The sequence below is a fragment of the Periophthalmus magnuspinnatus genome, chromosome 1 (genome assembly GCF_009829125.3).
Source record: "Periophthalmus magnuspinnatus isolate fPerMag1 chromosome 1, fPerMag1.2.pri, whole genome shotgun sequence".
Classification (NCBI taxonomy): domain Eukaryota; kingdom Metazoa; phylum Chordata; class Actinopteri; order Gobiiformes; family Gobiidae; genus Periophthalmus; species Periophthalmus magnuspinnatus.
The window spans coordinates 21,613,577-21,627,273 of NC_047126.1; the positions used below are offsets into that span (position 1 = coordinate 21,613,577).

Genomic DNA, 13,697 nt, shown 5'->3' on the forward strand with positions numbered 1-13,697 from the left:
GGGCTCTAGGAAACAGGACTCGGGTTCAGCGGAAGTCGTCTTCTAGTGAATGGCTTCTTTCGTATGCATTTCGTTTGTTTCGATAAAGCTACAGAAGCTTACTTGGAACGACATGTAGAAAGAGACTGATTTGCTCCTATCGGCATCAGATACTTTTTGATGTAGATTTTCTTTTTTTAACTCATAAAATCTACGTTGTTTCTCATTTAGCCTGAAAGCTAACTTGGGCGAGCTAACGTGGCGTCATAAACATTAGCTGAGGAAGCGTGCGCTGCAGCTTTGCTTATTTTGCTTCAGATACTGCCCTTTTAACCTATAAGAGACAACAATGGGATCATCAAAGAAGCACAAGGAGAAGAGCCGCGACAAGGACACGGAAGAGCGCCGTCGTGAGCATAAAAAACACCGGCACAAGGACCGAGAAGAGCGCGACAGTGGCCGGGAGAAGGAGAAACGCAGGCGGTCTAGGTCCCGGGAACGGAGTGGTCGTGAGAGCCGCAAAGGTGAGCGCAGCAGCGGTGAACCTCGAATCAAAAAGGAGAAGCTTGATGCTGGATATGACACTCACGCAGAACACGAACCCAAGTCTGCTGGTGGAGATGCATCACTTAGCATCGAGGAAACAAACAAACTTAGAGCAAAACTTGGGCTTAAGCCTCTGGAGCTCGGTGAAAGTAAGAAAGAAGCAGGGACCAAAGAAGATCCTGTTGTGGCTGAGACTATTAACCCTGTGGTCATCGCACAGCAAAAAGAAATCAGAGAGAAGCTAGCAGCCCTGAAAGAAAAACGAATTCTAAATCAAAAACTGGGGAAAGTAAAATCCTTAGCAGATGAGGACTGGCTGGATGACACTGCAGCTTGGGTTGCACAGACACGAAAATTGGAAAAGGAAAAAGAATTGGCTGAAAAACGGGCAAAGCTCCTGGAGGAGATGGATCAAGAGTTTGGCGTCAGCGATCTTGTTGAGGAAGAATTTGGACATAGCAGGAAACCAGCCTACTCAGCTCGAGACTTGAAAGGACTCAAAGTACAGCACAAGACGGAATCCTTTGCCGAGGGTCAGACTGTCATCCTGACTCTAGAAGATAAAGGTGTACTCGATGAAGAGGAAGACGTTCTCGTAAACGTGGGACTGATAGACAAAGAAAAAGCAGATAAAAATGTGGAGCTTAAAAAGAAAAAGCCAGACTACAAGCCTTATGAGGAAGAGGAGAACGTGGATGACATGATCACATTTAAAAAACGTTCTGTGCTGTCCAAATATGATGAGGAGATTGACGGGGAAAAGAAAAAGAGCTTCCGTCTGGGAGCAGGGGGATATGCTGATGGTGAACGGGAGAGGGAGCTCCAGGCTATGAGGGAAACGCTCCGAAGTCAGGCCCAGACTTTGGAAGTGCCTGCTCTCACCATTGCCTCTGAATACTACACAGAACAGGACATGGTTGGCTTCAAAAAGACAAAACGCCGCGTGAGGAAGATCAGAAAGAAGGAAAAGGCATTAAGTGACTTTCTCCCGGATGATACTCGCAGCTCTGACTTTGGCTCCAGAGTGGCGGGGAAAGGACGCAAAGAGTTAGATGAGAGTGGTGAGGGAGAAAAAGTAGACGAAAGTAAAATTACTCTAAACCTTCCTCAAATGTCTGATGACGTGAGAATGGCTGAAATGGATATAAGTGACGATGAGGACTTTATACCTCCCGAACCAGCTGTGATTGAGGAGGACGAGGCTGAGGAGGAGCTGCATAAACAACTGGAAAAGCAGAGGAAGCTCAGGCAAAAGCAGCTCCTCAAAGACTCTGGGGAGAAGGTGGCACAGCAGCTCAAAAAGATAGAGAAACCTCACAGAGATAATGATCCAGATAAAAAGAACAACATTGTGTTTAATGCCACGTCTGAGTTTTGCAGAACACTCGGTGATATTCCCACCTATGGTCTCTCAGGTAACAGAGAGGACCAAGAAGACATAATGGACTTTGAACAGGAGGAGGAAAAGGAGGATGGTGGAGACTCAGATGCAGAGATGGATGAAAATGTGGGTTGGAGCACAGTGAACTTGGATGAAGAGCAAAAACAACCTGATTTCGCAACTGCCTCCACTACTATTCTGGACGAGGAGCCAATTGTCAACTCTGGTCTTGCTGCTGCGTTACTTCTGTGTAAAAATAAAGGTCTACTGGACACTCAAATGCAGAAAGTGGCTCGTGTCAAAGCACCAAAACCCACTTTGCCCAACGAAAACTACTGCATTGAGGACAAAATGGGTTTTGATGACAAATACAGCCGCAGAGAAGAATACAGAGGCTTCACACAAGATTTCAAGGATAAAGATGGCTATAAACCGGATGTAAAGATTGAATATGTAGATGAGTCAGGGCGCAAACTCACACCAAAAGAGGCTTTCAGACAACTCTCTCATCGTTTCCATGGGAAGGGCTCTGGAAAGATGAAAACGGAGAGAAGGATGAAAAAGTTGGAAGAGGAGGTGCTTCTGAAAAAGATGAGCAGCAGTGATACTCCTCTTGGAACTGTGGCCCTGCTTCAGGAAAAACAGAAGTCACAAAAAACACCATACATTGTGCTCAGTGGAACTGGAAAGAGCATGAATGCAAACAACATAACTAAGTGAATTCAGAAAATAACTGAATTGAAAAATACACAATTATATAGTATACAATGATTTTAGGTGGCAACTGTGATTACATCTGTGTAATAAAAACGTGTTGTATATTGTTCAATAAATTAGTTAAATATATTTGTTGTTGATTTTTTTTCTCACATGGCAATGAAGAAGCAGATTTAGGCTAAACTCAGACTTTGTTAACCCCAAAAAACTCAGAGTTAATTTAAAATCTAAGTCAGTCACCAGGGTAACTCAAAATTATTTATTTCAACTTTACACTTGCTTTACTCAAATGACTTACAAGCCTGATCTTTCATCCCCCTTCTGCAGTAAAGTGTTTTGGGAAGTGCAACCCATTAGATTCATAGATCATACTTAGTTTCAGTTTCATTCATGTACACTTTTAAATTTTGATTTATGTAGAATACATTTAAAAACTAAATGAACTACACAGCTTAACAAAAAATTCTAATTAGCTAACTAGTTAAAATTTGAAAGCAAATATTACAAGTGTTTAATGTTTTTATATAAGTAGGGTGCAGAAAAATTGTGTAAGACTTTTGAGTAATATTTGAATCTTCATGGGATCTGATTAAACAATGTGCTCCTCCACATTTCTTTTATATTAAACCCTTACTAAATTATTTTACTAGATCCATGATTAAACCTGACTGATCCACAGTCACATGACTTCCCTTCCCTCTAATGGAAGCCTCCTCTGGTTTAGTTATTAGTTATTTTGATAGATCCATGGTTTACAGTTGCCACGGTGAATCCTCTTTTCTGCGATCCATCGATAAAGTCTTGTGTCTTCTGCTAACCTTAAGGTTTCCAAACCTGTTTAGTGAAACAGAAAACTCTTGAGTTGTCTGTCACAGGGGAGATTAACTCTGAGTTAACTCTTAAACCCAGAGTTAATTGGCCTTCCTTTGTGAAAGTTGAATGAGTTTGATAATTGATAACATTTTCTATAGATAGATAGATATGCCGTTGGAAGTCACTTCAACCTCTAACTGAAAGGATGGCTTTTGTCCTACCGAGAAATAATTCAGCTGGAGCTTTCTGCCTCTCGAATGCATGGAGCAAAATTCAAAAATATTTTCCTGCTGGTCCAACCTACTGACCCGAATATATTAGATATATGTTATTGTGTTATCTGCATGCTTTTATGAAACTGCATATTCACGGAAGATACATAATATGTGTACGCTCAGTTCTTTCTTTATGTATAGTACATAATGCTGCTGATGTCTTTTGATGGATGAAATTTGCAGTTACTGTATTGAAGGAATTCAAACCTGGACCGGATTATTTTTATGACTTTACTTTTTTTTTTTTTTTTTTTATATTATTTATGAAATTATTATTTACTATTAAACTATATATAATTATACTCTCTCTCTCTCTCTGTCTCTCTGTCTCTCTGTCTCTCTCTCTCTCTCTCTCTATATATATATATATATATATAAATATATATATATATATAAATATATATATATAAATATATATATATATATATATATATATATATATATATATATATATATATATATATATATATATATATATATATATATATATATATATATATAAATTTCTTCTTTGTATGTGCCCATCAAAAATGTAATCAAACTATACTGTTTTTATAGACCACAGATTTGAAAGTAGATTAAAACAATTTGTTTTAATATTTTAATAATGTTTTATAGTTGCAATACATTGTGCATGTTTATTGTAATTGTTGCAAAGCACTCTATATCCGCAGAGTGGAACCAATGTAGGAGACCCCTTTTTATGTGTTGCACTACCTGTAGAAAGATGCTAGCTAAGCTAATGCTAGGAAGTAACGCTAATCATCTTTTGAGAGCAGTGAATGGCATTTATGGCTGAAGTTTTATGCAGAAACGGTAAGGCCTTGTCAGAATGCAACATATTGTTATACCTTGGTCAATCACGCCCAAGAAGCTGTGCCGTTTATTCGCATCTTTGGCGTGACAGTCGGTTTGACAGCTTCCTGTTATTTAGCTAAGCTAGGTTAGCATGGGGCTTAATCACGGGACGCCGTTGTAAGTAGCTTTAATGTTTTCATATATTTAACCCACAATGTTGTTTCAGGCTATAAGATTGCATATTCGTGCTTGGAAGGGAAATATGCATTTATAATTAACTCCACTAAACATTCCTTCCAAATTATATCACGTTTGGTAATTATCAAATAATAATAACGTTAATTAAACTAGATGGGTGTGTAAAATTTATAAGATCTTGTTAATAAATATGTACCTGGCTGTTAGTGACCTTCTGGTGTAAACACATGTGGAAGCCTAATTATTATTATTAATTATACTGGTTTTATTAACACAGGTTTTAACTACAACAACTGACAACAGACTGCTGAGATGTCAGAGTCCCAAACCCCCCCCACTCCCAACCCCAGGGGGGACATATACAAAGGATGGCTTTTCAAATGGACTAATTATATAAAAGGTTATCAGAGACGGTGGTTTGTCCTCAGCAATGGCCTCCTGTCTTATTATAGGTACATTGGAATTCATAGATAATAAAAAGTATGCCTGCATTGCTTATTCATATTTTACTTTTCATTCAGGACACAGGCAGAGATGGGCCACACATGTCGGGGCACTATCAATTTGGCTACAGCTAACATTGCTGTGGAAGACTCATGTAATTTTATTATTTCTAATGGTGGTGCGCAGACGTACCACTTAAAGGCCAGTTCTGAGATTGAACGGCAGCGCTGGATCACTGCTCTGGAGCTTGCCAAAGCAAAAGCCGTGGGCATGCAGGCTGATTCAGGTAAGGCAAAGAAATGTCTGTGGCCATATGTTTCATTCACTTTATAAATGAAACTACACTGAAATTATTTTTTTGTTTTTTTTCTTTCAGATGACTCGGGTGATGATTTTTCAATAGTGGCCCCCTCCCCCGAACAGGCAGGCTTAGGACGTAATACAGAAATTCAGGCCACACTTCGAACCCTCAACAGTAAAGTTTGAGGATCTAGCTACTTGCATGACCTTATTGTCAAGCGTGGCACTGCACTTCAAAGGTATGAGATCAGCTTATGAGGATAATATTACTAAATGCACAATATAGTACACTAATTATTTTATACATAGGTCTCTGTCTGAACTTGAGGCCCTTCGACTTGGTGGAGACTCAACTGAAAAGTTCAAACAAGTTACAGAGCGGGCGACGTTGTTCAGAATCACCTCAAACGCTATGATCAATGTAAGTTTGAGTAAATAAATCAGTTTATGATGATTGTTTAGGGGAGTACAGTAAGACAGACTCATCAATTATATTAACTTTAACATTATTGAAATTGAAAGGTGCACTATGTAACGTTTCTGGTGAGGGTCCACCATCTGCTTGTCTCCAAGGAGAATTCTGCACAGTATGGCATTAAACATATTTTTCTATGTGGAGTAGATGATGGTAGCAGGCCAAGTCTTGCCAAATCTGTGGCAATTTGAGGCAACACCAGTGACAACTAGTATAATATTTAGTAGTTTGTTGCTTTGCCATTAAAAACACCTGTAATGGAATAAATACAAGATGGATACATTTGATACCTATATTGGAATATTGTAGACAAAGCAATAACATTGACCCTGGGACCAGACAAGTTACATAGTGTACCTTTTAAAATCAAGTTGTAGAATTTTGGATATTAGATTTAGGTTTATGATTTGAACTGGATCGCACATACTAATTTCCCCAAATACGCACATTACCAGAACTGTTGTTCATTCCCTTTGCATTCTCTCTCAAGGCATGCCGGGACTTCCTATCACTTGCCCAGACCCACAGCCGGCGCTGGCAGAAAGCTATCCAAACAGAAAGAGAACAGAAGATCCGGTTAGAAGAGACACTGGAACAACTCGCCAAACAGCACAACCACTTGGAGAGGGCCTTCAGAGGGGCCACAGTCCTGCCCAACTTGTGCAGCAACCCCTCTTTAGAAACCAAAAGTAAAAACAAACATGTCCATTGCAAAATATCCGAGCGTTACTTTCAAATATGTGTAAACATCTTTCGTTTAATTACAGGTACTTCATCTGGAAAATGTGATGCCAGTGATGAAGATGATGACAATGAGTTTTTTGACGCAATGGAAGAGTTTATTACTGTTCCAGCTGACCCCAAATATCACAAGTAAATGTGGCACTAAACTTGATGCTTATTTTGGGATGTATTTTGTTTAATCAGCATTTTTTTTCCTTCAGGCGATCTAGCAGCAATGTCAGCGGGATCAGCTGTGAGACTGGAATGGATGATCAGTCGGTAAATGTAGGTTTCCTCTAGTTTAAAAGAATTCATACAAATCTATGTGTATTTCTGTATCCATGTTTTATTTGATTTTGTTATTGTCCAGTTCGATGAGCTGTCCCTGGCATCAAATCCGGACTCTCCACAATCTATGGAGCTAGAGCCTGTTCGACAAAGGCGCACTCGTATTCCGGACAAGCCAAATTATTATCTGAATTTGTGGAGCATTATGAAGAACTGTATTGGGAAGGAGCTCTCAAAGATCCCAATGCCTGTTAGCAGTGCTTATATTAGTATTAATTTAACATAAGAACTCTTGATGTCATTTTCTGAATCTGTTCTGTCACTCATGGTTTGTAGGTAAACTTTAATGAACCCCTGTCTATGCTGCAACGTCTGTCTGAAGACCTGGAGTATTATGAACTGCTGGACAAAGCTGCGAAATGCCACAGCTCTTTGGAGCAGATGTGTTACATTGCTGCATTCACTGTGTCCTCCTACTCCACCACTGTCCTCCGCACAGGGAAACCCTTTAATCCACTGCTGGGAGAGACATTTGAGCTGGACAGGCTCAAAGAGAGTGGCTACCGCTCCCTGTGTGAACAAGTATGACGAAGCGCTATGCAAATTTATAGTGCTTGAGTTACAGAAAACATGATTAGAATTTTAGCCAAATATTATGTTTTTCTTTTGGCTAGGTGAGTCACCATCCACCAGCTGCGGCTCACCATGCTTTTTCTGAAAAGGGCTGGACCCTGAGACAAGAGATTACTTTAGCCAGCAAGTTTAGAGGGAAATATCTCTCCATTATGCCTTTGGGTGAGTGGTCAAAGCAATACACAATCCTCTATTTACCAAGCTTCAGATATTCTGTTTAAGTCTATCCCACAATTCAATACTGCAGTGCTGCTGTGGGACTGGAAAGTGAATTAAAAAGCCAAATAAACCTGCTGTATTCTTTTCTGTAGGTGCCATACAGTGTTTATTCGACAAAAGTAAAAATCACTACTCTTGGAAGAAAGTGACGACAACAGTACACAACATTATTGTTGGAAAACTATGGATTGACCAGGTATGGAGTAACGTGTATGGCCCTACCTACAACCTACAATTGTCCTTAACATGTATTTGTGTATTTCAGTCAGGTGAGATAGATATAGTCAACCACAAGACAGGAGACCGCTGCCATCTCAAGTTTACACCTTACAGTTACTTCTCCAGAGATGTACCCAGGAAAGTGAGTTTATTTCATTTGTCATATTTTTTGTATCAAGTTTGATTGAAAATGGCACAAACTGCCTTACAGTCATGTAAAAAACAATCCCACATTTCCTTCCTTTCAACCACCCTCCCCCCCAAAATTGCCCAACCCACACACGGACACTATCACAAGCACAGTCTCCCCCACATATGCACACACACTCACGCCCTAAAATACACGAGGCTACGTACAGTAAAACATAAGTACAGATGAACCAGTTGAGAAAGCACCATCAGAGGAGCTGTCTGCGCCAGGAGCAGTCAGCCGCTCGCAGCTACCAGGACACGGACACTGGGCCCAGGGGAGAGATGAGGCCGAAACACTAACCCTCAACTAGGAGCCCACAAGACAAGCTCCAGCAGCCGCAGCCAATCATCACTCATATCCGGAGCCAGGTCGCGGGGACAGGAGTCTAAGCAGGGACTCCCAGACTTCCCTCACCCCAGACACGTCCTCCAGCTCCTCCGGTGAGACCCCAAGGCGTTCTCAGGCCAGCTGAGAGACATAGTCCCTCCAGCGTGTCCTGGATCTTCCCCAGAGCCTCCTGTTGGGACATGCCCGGAGCACCTCCCTAGGAAGAGGAGGCATCCTGGCATGCCTGAGCCACTTCAGCTGGCTCCTCTCGACGTGTAGGAGCAGCGGCTTTACTCCGAGCTCCTCCCCCTGCAAACAACAGAAAAACTGGACCCCCTCCAGCCCTGGCTGCACCTAGAAATTCTGTCCATAAATACAATAAACTGGTGACAAAGGGCAGCCCTGGCGGAGTCCAACATGCACCGGGAACAGGTCTGACATACTGCCGGCGATGTGAACACAGCTCCTGCTCGGTCATACAGGGACCAGACAGCCCTTAGGGCACCCCCCAATGGACATCACCAGGCACACGGTCGAATGATTTCTCCAGATCCACAAAACACATGTGAACTCCCAACCACTCCGTTGTTCTCCTGGGGGACTTCAACGCCCATGTGGGTAACAACAGTGACACCTGGAGGGGAGTGATTGGGAAGAATGGCCTCCCTGTTCTGAACCCGAGTGGTGTTCTGTTATTGAACTTCTGTGCTAGTCACAGTTTGTCTATAACGAACACCATGTTTGAGCACAAGGGTGTCCATCAGTGCACGTGGCACCAGGACACCCTAGGTCGGAGGTCGACCAACACTGTTTACAGTGTGGGTGGAGAGCTGCTGACCTTGACTGGGGATGTTATCGGGCGGTGGAAGGAATACTTTGAAGATCTCCTTAATCCCACCGTCACGTCTTCTAAGGAGGAAGCAGAGACTGGGGACCCGGAGGCGCACTCATCCATCACCCTGGCTGAAGTCCCTGAGGTGGTTGGCAAGCTCCTCTGGGCTCTGGGGGTGGACGAGATTTGTCCCGAGTACCTCAAGTCTCTGGATGTTGTGGAACTGTCTTGGCTGACACATCTCTGCAGCATCACATGGCAGTCGGGGACAGTACCGCTGGACTGGCAGACCGAGGTGGTGGTCCCTTTGTTTATGGGTGTGTTCCAATTACAGGGGAATCACACTTCTCAGCATCCCCGGTAAGGAGTGTGAGGTCCAGGGTACTGGAGAGGAGAATCCGAACGATAGTCGAACCTCGAATTCAGGAGGAGCAGCGTGGTTTTAGTCCAGGTCACACAACACTGGACCAGCTGTATACTCTTCATCGGGTCCTTCACAAATTTAGAACAGTGATAATCTGAAAATTGACCACAGGGACCTCATGTATTGATGCATGAGGATGCCGGTCATTGAGCACACTTCACTATGGAAAGAGGGAGTGAAGAGCAGATAGTGGCCTGGGTGGCTGTTAGGAAGGGAGAATGGAATGACGAGCAGTCACATACAGAGGTGGTTGCGAGTACATAGTGGGCATAAGGGAGAGGTGTGCGCACAGTGCCGAGGATTGTCATCGTTGCTTGCGGCTTTTATATACACACTGTAGACCAGGGGTGTCAAACACATTTTCATCGAGGGCCACATCAGCAAAATGGCTGTCCTCAAAGGGCCAGATGTAAAATAGATGTGACTACTTTTTGTAACTTGTTAATTAACTATTTCTGTATTTATTACTTATTCAAGTTTCAAATATTGCATATTCATTTGCATAGATGTAAAAATGACATGTTAAGACCATTATACTTTTTAATTTACCATGTTGAGGGCCACATAAAATGATGTGGAGGGCCACATTTGGCCCCCGGGCCTTGAGTTTGACTCACTTGCTGTAGACACAACAAACATGTCAATCCCTTTTCCCCAGGTTTCAGGAGTAGTGACAGATAAAGATGGCAAAGCCCACTATGTGCTGTCCGGAACCTGGGATGAGAAGATGGAGCTTCGTAAGGTGATGCAAAGCAGCATAGGTGAGAATGGAACAGAAGGCAAACAGAGGCCAGTGTACCAAACACTCCAACCCAAAGAGATCTGGAGAAAGAACCCATTACCGTAAGTTCTACACACTTTACATTGTTACTCCTGGTATCTTCTAAGCCATTTATTTGCTAATCTTCTGTTGACAGTGAGGGAGCTGAGAACATGTATTACTTCTCATCACTTGCATTAACTCTGAATGAGTCAGAGGAGGGCGTGGCACCCACAGACAGCCGGCGACGCCCTGACCAGAGGCTCATGGAGGACGGGAGATGGGATGAGGCCAATGCAGAGAAGCAGAGGCTGGAGGAGAAACAACGCACGGCCCGCAAGGAGAGGGAGAGGGAAGCTGTGAAGGCTGCCAACACTCCTGAGGAAGGTATGCAAGGAGCTCCAGTGTTTTTATATCGGGACATTCATCCATCTCTGTACACCATCTCTGCTTCATCACTTAGCTGTCGATAAGGACTCAGATCAGGACTCTCCTGTGAAAAGCAAGTACTCTGCTCTCACCTAGTCATGAGTGTAGCACAACATTTCCAAAGTTAGCTGGTACGTTAGCTTTGTATGAGAATGTATAATAGTGCAATAATATGACACCATACTATAATAAAAGTAAAAGTATGATAGAGTTGGAATGATCAAAATGTTGATTCATCTTTTTCCATCCCTTCATTGCTCTGCTTAATTCAGCTGATGCAATGGAGCCAGGCACTCAACCCAGTGAGGTTTCTGATGAAAGCAAGTATCATTTCCACTCTCATTTTGTGTGCATTTAAACAGGCGCCTGTGTAGCTTTTGTGGCAGTAAGTAAGGCAATCAACACTAATATCCAGTAACTGATATTCACTAAATTATTAATGAAAACTAAATAGATTTTTGATTGGAGTGTTCCACTTTATTTATCACACAAAGCTACACTGGTGCACAAACATGTTTGGGTTTTGGGTGGAGTGTTGACACTGTTTGTGCTGGTGTGCAGCTGACGCTGAGGACTCTCCTCCTCTCACACCTGTTGCATGCAAGTACCCCTCACATTTCCCATGTACTGTCAGTCATTTTTACAACAGGAGATTCATCCTTCATTTCTCCCCCAGCCCCATATGGACCGACATCCTTCTCTTGCATAAGTATCTTTATACATTATTTACCTCGCATTTAGACACTTATGCTGTACTCATTCTTTTATTTTATTTATTTTAACCTTCTCTCACAGTGGAAGGCAAGGAAGGTCACCTTGGAGCTCTTGTTAAAAGCAAGTACTGTAGGGTGATAGACCACTAGTACCAGTGAACTAGTTACCTTAGAAAAAATGTACCCTGGTCCCATGTCACCCTAGATAGATGGGGCACTTTCAGTCTCGTAAAGTCAAACACTTACATTCTAGTCCAGTGTGGAAATGGTTTGGTCTTTAGATAATTGTCCCTTTAAAGATGCACACCTGCAGCCTATTGTCAGCTTTTTGTGCTGCTATATCTTTGTGGGTAATTAACTTCTAAACAGTTTGACAAACTAAGCTTGCTTTTAACACTTTTAGGCAACCACCCAGATAACTACCAAGCATTGTGGTTTGAGAAGATAACGGACCCTGTATCTGGGGAGACATTACACATCTACAAAGGAGGCTACTGGGAAACCAAGGAGCAGGGCAGCTGGGACATGTGCCCGGACATCTTCTAACACTCAACACCACAGGAAAATGAAAAGGTGAAAAGAACACTTCTTACAAATACAACTATCTCACTCCTTATACTATTTTCTCTTGTCTTTCAGCTGTGAGAGGCTCAAGGCAGTTTCAGATATGGAATCTGGACTATACCCTCAACACAACTAAATATTTTGTTACTTCAAATTTCACTCCAGTATTTATTGCACATTATTTATTCGTGTTCAAATATAATCTGTTAAATACTACAGTGCATTTATTAGTAAGGTGATTTTGATCCACACTGATGTAGTTTTAAGACTGAAACTCCTTGTAATGACTAAAATAAAGATGGACATAGCCATCACCAATACAACATTTCAGTGAATTTAGTCTGACAGTTCATTTCAAGTGATATAACACATTTCCGTGGTTATTATGTGTAGTATTTTCAGATGCAAAGCTTCATAATCTGTCTAGTGTTGAGCTTTATGAGGGTACACTAAACAAAAAAACAACATCCCAGAGTTACAGCTGGAGCTGCCTGTGATATTGATGTTATTTAAGTCAGTAAGCTGTGAGGAGTCGGTAAGCTATGAGGAGAGGTCTTCCTGATTTCCTGTGAACATTTCAACCATAGCTTTAATCTATGTGGTTTCCTTTTGTGCTGCACTTGTACTTTTTCTAACAGCAATAAGAGTGCCTCTGTGATTACATGTGGCATAATGTTCAGTGTTCAGTGTTCAGATGTGAAATGATGTAACATGCTACTGTCTATCTTACCCACTGTCATCAGTAATGAGTGACTGAATGGGTTCATTTTAAAATCTATTATTTTATTTGACATTCTCAAGTGTACTTAAAAGAACACTGACACAATGTTACTACATATTTGTATAAATATGTGACAAAGTACTGACTTTTGAAATGAACAGGGTGAGAGAGACCATATGCACTTTTGTTTGTTTACATTACAAATATAATCAATAATATTATGTAGAGCTGCCCAGTGTGTTTAATTTAAATTTAATCAATTTCTGTTGATCTCACACAGTTTGTGTTCAGTTGGTTTGATTTCTCTTTGTTTAGTTGAGTTTTTATGTGTGACTTGTTTAGTAACTTTGTAAACTCTTTAGTTCTTGTATATCGGGTGTGTATGTAGTGACCGTGCTAATATTATCAGTTCATTCCCTGACCAGGACACTGGTCTGCGCATCACTGCCGGGCAGTGCAGCTGTAGTTCACAATTCAGGCTTTGCCTTTACTATATGTAAATGATCGTTCGTTATAAAATATGTTTCTAATATAAATGTCCAGTCAGGGTCTATACATTAATTTTAATGTGCACTGTGTCATTCCTCTAGGTTGTATTTTTAATGCAGTGTTTTAGCAGTATTCTATAGAAATTAAAGTCTGTGCAAAACACATCCGGTGTCTGTCTTCTTTTTGACGATATAATATAAACAATAAACAATTCACTTCAAGCAGTGGAGATGTGAA

The 13,697-nt window shown here is 41.5% G+C and overlaps 2 protein-coding genes across 2 annotated transcripts; both read left to right on the plus strand.

The window, feature by feature from the left end:
- Positions 1-13: 13 nt before the first annotated feature.
- sart1 (spliceosome associated factor 1, recruiter of U4/U6.U5 tri-snRNP) lies at positions 14-2,746 on the plus strand. Its single transcript, XM_033969785.2, has one exon. It carries the CDS (start codon positions 329-331, stop codon positions 2,624-2,626), a length of 2,298 nt encoding a protein of 765 aa, XP_033825676.1. The 5' UTR covers positions 14-328; the 3' UTR covers positions 2,627-2,746.
- Positions 2,747-4,412: 1,666 nt separating this feature from the next.
- LOC117376667 (oxysterol-binding protein 1-like) lies at positions 4,413-13,624 on the plus strand. Its single transcript, XM_033973191.2, is given in 17 exon segments — positions 4,413-4,527; positions 4,985-5,159; positions 5,229-5,437; positions 5,528-5,690; positions 5,761-5,872; positions 6,417-6,615; positions 6,694-6,799; positions 6,871-6,934; positions 7,020-7,187; positions 7,274-7,519; positions 7,612-7,732; positions 7,882-7,985; positions 8,055-8,150; positions 10,443-10,627; positions 10,702-10,931; positions 12,090-12,259; positions 12,326-13,624. Coding segments are annotated over 15 exon segments (2,286 nt in total). The 5' UTR covers positions 4,413-4,527; positions 4,985-5,019; the 3' UTR covers positions 12,233-12,259; positions 12,326-13,624.
- The last annotated feature ends 73 nt before the right edge of the window (positions 13,625-13,697 follow it).